The sequence below is a fragment of the Zingiber officinale genome, chromosome 7B, assembly GCF_018446385.1.
Source record: "Zingiber officinale cultivar Zhangliang chromosome 7B, Zo_v1.1, whole genome shotgun sequence".
In the NCBI taxonomy this organism is placed as follows: Eukaryota; Viridiplantae; Streptophyta; class Magnoliopsida; order Zingiberales; family Zingiberaceae; genus Zingiber; species Zingiber officinale.
Genome location: NC_055999.1, coordinates 79,499,347 through 79,502,319, shown reverse-complemented (window position 1 = coordinate 79,502,319; position 2,973 = coordinate 79,499,347). Strand labels below are relative to the sequence as shown.

Genomic DNA, 2,973 nt, shown 5'->3' with positions numbered 1-2,973 from the left:
TCCACATTATCGGAGGAAGCTCCATTATCAGTAGTGAGAAAATAATTTAGAGACCCTCCATGTACAGATTAGAATGCATCAAATACATGGAAACATTTCATATCCCTGGGACCGACTTTAGGAGGATCGCTGATGTGGCGGTTCCACGTTTAGAATGCATCAAATACCATTAAAACAATTGAACAAAACTTTGACGCACCATTAAGTATCAATTAGACGGAAGGTGTTGAGGACCATTAATCGAATTGATGAGATGCCTAGCTCACATTACTTTCCAATTCCTCTCAGAATTTTTAAGTTAAATGCATTCCAAATCTCACTTCCTTCCAAATGTTATTCAATCAATCTTATCATTAATTCCCATTAATTAAACATCTTTATTCTCCCGTTGAATCTCTCTATAAATTATATTCACGCACCAGTTGAAAATGTATCTTCAATAATTATCGCAATGGCGGCCACCAGTACGTTCTTCCGTCTCCTCCTACTGATCTCCTTTGTGCCGGCCCTTGTCCCACAGGGCACTGTCTTCGACGTCGAGCTGCTCCACCGTGACTCCCCTAAGTCGCCACTGTACAACAGCTCGATGACGCCCTTCGATCTCCTGCAGGCCGCCGCCGTCCGCTCGATCAACAGAGCTAGCTACTTGGACAACCGCATCGCCATGAAGACCTCTGCCGACATGCAGATCGGCGCGCTCTTTGATGACTGGGAATTCTTGATGTCGTTCAGCATGGGCACACCAAACCCGCAAGCAGTGTGGGGTGTCCTCGACACCGGCAGCGAACTAAACTGGGTCAACTGCGGTGGCTGCCAATGCTTCAACAGGACCTCCACCGTATTCAATCATAGTGAATCCCTCTCCTACACGGAGTTATCTTGCCTTTCCGATGAGTGCAAGAGCTTTAGGCCGGGTCGTTGCACTAATGATCAGTTGTGCGTGTACCATTACTCCTACCGCGACGGCTCCTACATCGACGGATTTTTCGCCACAGACACCTTCCGTTTCTTCTCATTAGATACGTTCAATGATACCTCCATTCCAAATATACAATTCGGTTGCAACTTCCGGTCCTTGCACACTAGAAATGCTGACCCCGGCAGCTACATTGGAATGGGACCCTGGTCGCCTTCTCTGATCCACCAGCTCGCCCCTAAGTACATCAGCAAGCACTTCTCCTACTGCTTGAACAATTTAAATGGGGGAATTAGCAGCAGGCTCTTCTTGGGACGCGGCAAACCGACAGTCGCCGGAAAGGCGAGCGTCACGCAGCTCATGACGCAAGACAGCTACTACGCCGTGCAACTTAACTCCATCTCGATCCCGGATGAGTTCGACATCTCCCTTTCTAGTAGGGGGCCTAGGTTGACAGCCGGCAACATCATCTTCGACTCCGGCACCGCCATGACCATTCTGGACACTCAAGTGCTAGACCAGTTGGTGAAGGAATTGATGTTTTACATTAACCTGCCTGTAGTGCAGACAGGAGGCCAATTAAAATTGTGCTTCAGTGTGGGCTCCACACAGCAAGAGGAGCAGCTGCCGGGGTTGTGGTTCTCGTTTGCCGGGGCGTTGGGGAATTTCAGAGTGAGACCTGAAAATCTGTTTAGGTGGTATAGTCTGCGTGTGAAATGCATGGCTATAATGGCAATGGAGGGTTTACAGGTCTTTGGAAATATTATGCAGCAAGATGTTTTGGTTGGACATGATCTAGAAAATATGGAATTGACTCTCATAGAGAAAAATTGTACCCAGTTATACAAATCCTAATAAGCATGTATTATACGTATGAAGTGCTAAGTTGAGCATTCATATTTATATTTATGGCCATAAATCAAAGAATTTCAACGAAAGGAAATATGCATTTATTTTATTGTATTTATACAATGATTTAATTAGACAATTTAATTGAGTAGGGGTAATAGTTTGATTGAATGTAATTTGCTTTCTATCTCTCTTTTAATTGATACTAATTTAACATTACATGTTATTTCTAAAAATACTAGGAGGTGTTTTGAAATTTATTAAGGCCATTTGAGTTTCATATTTTTCCAATTATTGAGAGTGTTAGAGAGGGTGAATAATGACTATCTTTCATTTTGATTCGTTGATAGTATACTCATCTATAAGATTTTATTTCACAGTGAAAAATAAATAAATTTTACTTTCACTGATAGAATACTTTCTCATAATAAAAAAATTCTCCCTATTTCATTGATCCAATATCAATAAAACTATCTACTAGTTACGTACCAAAAAATATAGATAGATTTGAAAGCTTAGTCCTTTATAAGACTCTTTCCTACCACGATATTCCTAATGTATAATGGTTGAGATGATAAAGATAGATTTAAAACTATTAGAATATGAGATAATTAAATTATTTAGGAAAAATAATATAATATAATGGATAATTATAAGAAAATAGATTTATATGAATTAAAAGAAATTATTTAAAAAAGTAGATTTTATATGAATTTTTGAATATTTTATTGGGATAAATATGTGTTTCTATCCTATTTAAAATGAAAGTTAATTGATTCAATTAACTTAAGTTTAGATTCCGAATCTAAATTTAACTTTTATCCACTCAGTGTCTCTTCCCTCACCCCATGCGTTCGCGACATCGTTCTGCTGCACATTTGACCTGGTGTCAGCCGGTACTCACGTACAACCGACGTCGGTGTCATGCTCCTCCTTCCGATCTTCTCCCCTATCACCACCACTGGTTGTTGTGTTTGAGCAGCCGCATTCTGTAGGGAATCGGTAGTCGACTTGAAGGGGGTTGGATAGAAGACGCCCCCAAATCAATCGCTTCTCCTATGATGTTAGCTTGCGCAGCAGAATACAAAAAAATAAACAAGCTAAAGGATAAAACTAAGAAAGGAAATGCAAACCGCAAACACGATCGTTTACGTGGTTCGGAGATAAAGCTCCTACTCCACGGCGTGTCCTTGAGGTGGACGATCCCT

General features: G+C 41.1%; 1 protein-coding gene across 1 annotated transcript; it reads left to right on the top strand.

Annotated features, from left to right (window-relative positions):
• Positions 1–451: 451 nt before the first annotated feature.
• On the top strand, positions 452–1,771 carry LOC122004473 (probable aspartic protease At2g35615). The gene has a single exon (XM_042559354.1). The coding sequence runs from the start codon at positions 452–454 to the stop codon at positions 1,769–1,771; it is 1,320 nt and encodes a 439-aa protein (XP_042415288.1).
• The last annotated feature ends 1,202 nt before the right edge of the window (positions 1,772–2,973 follow it).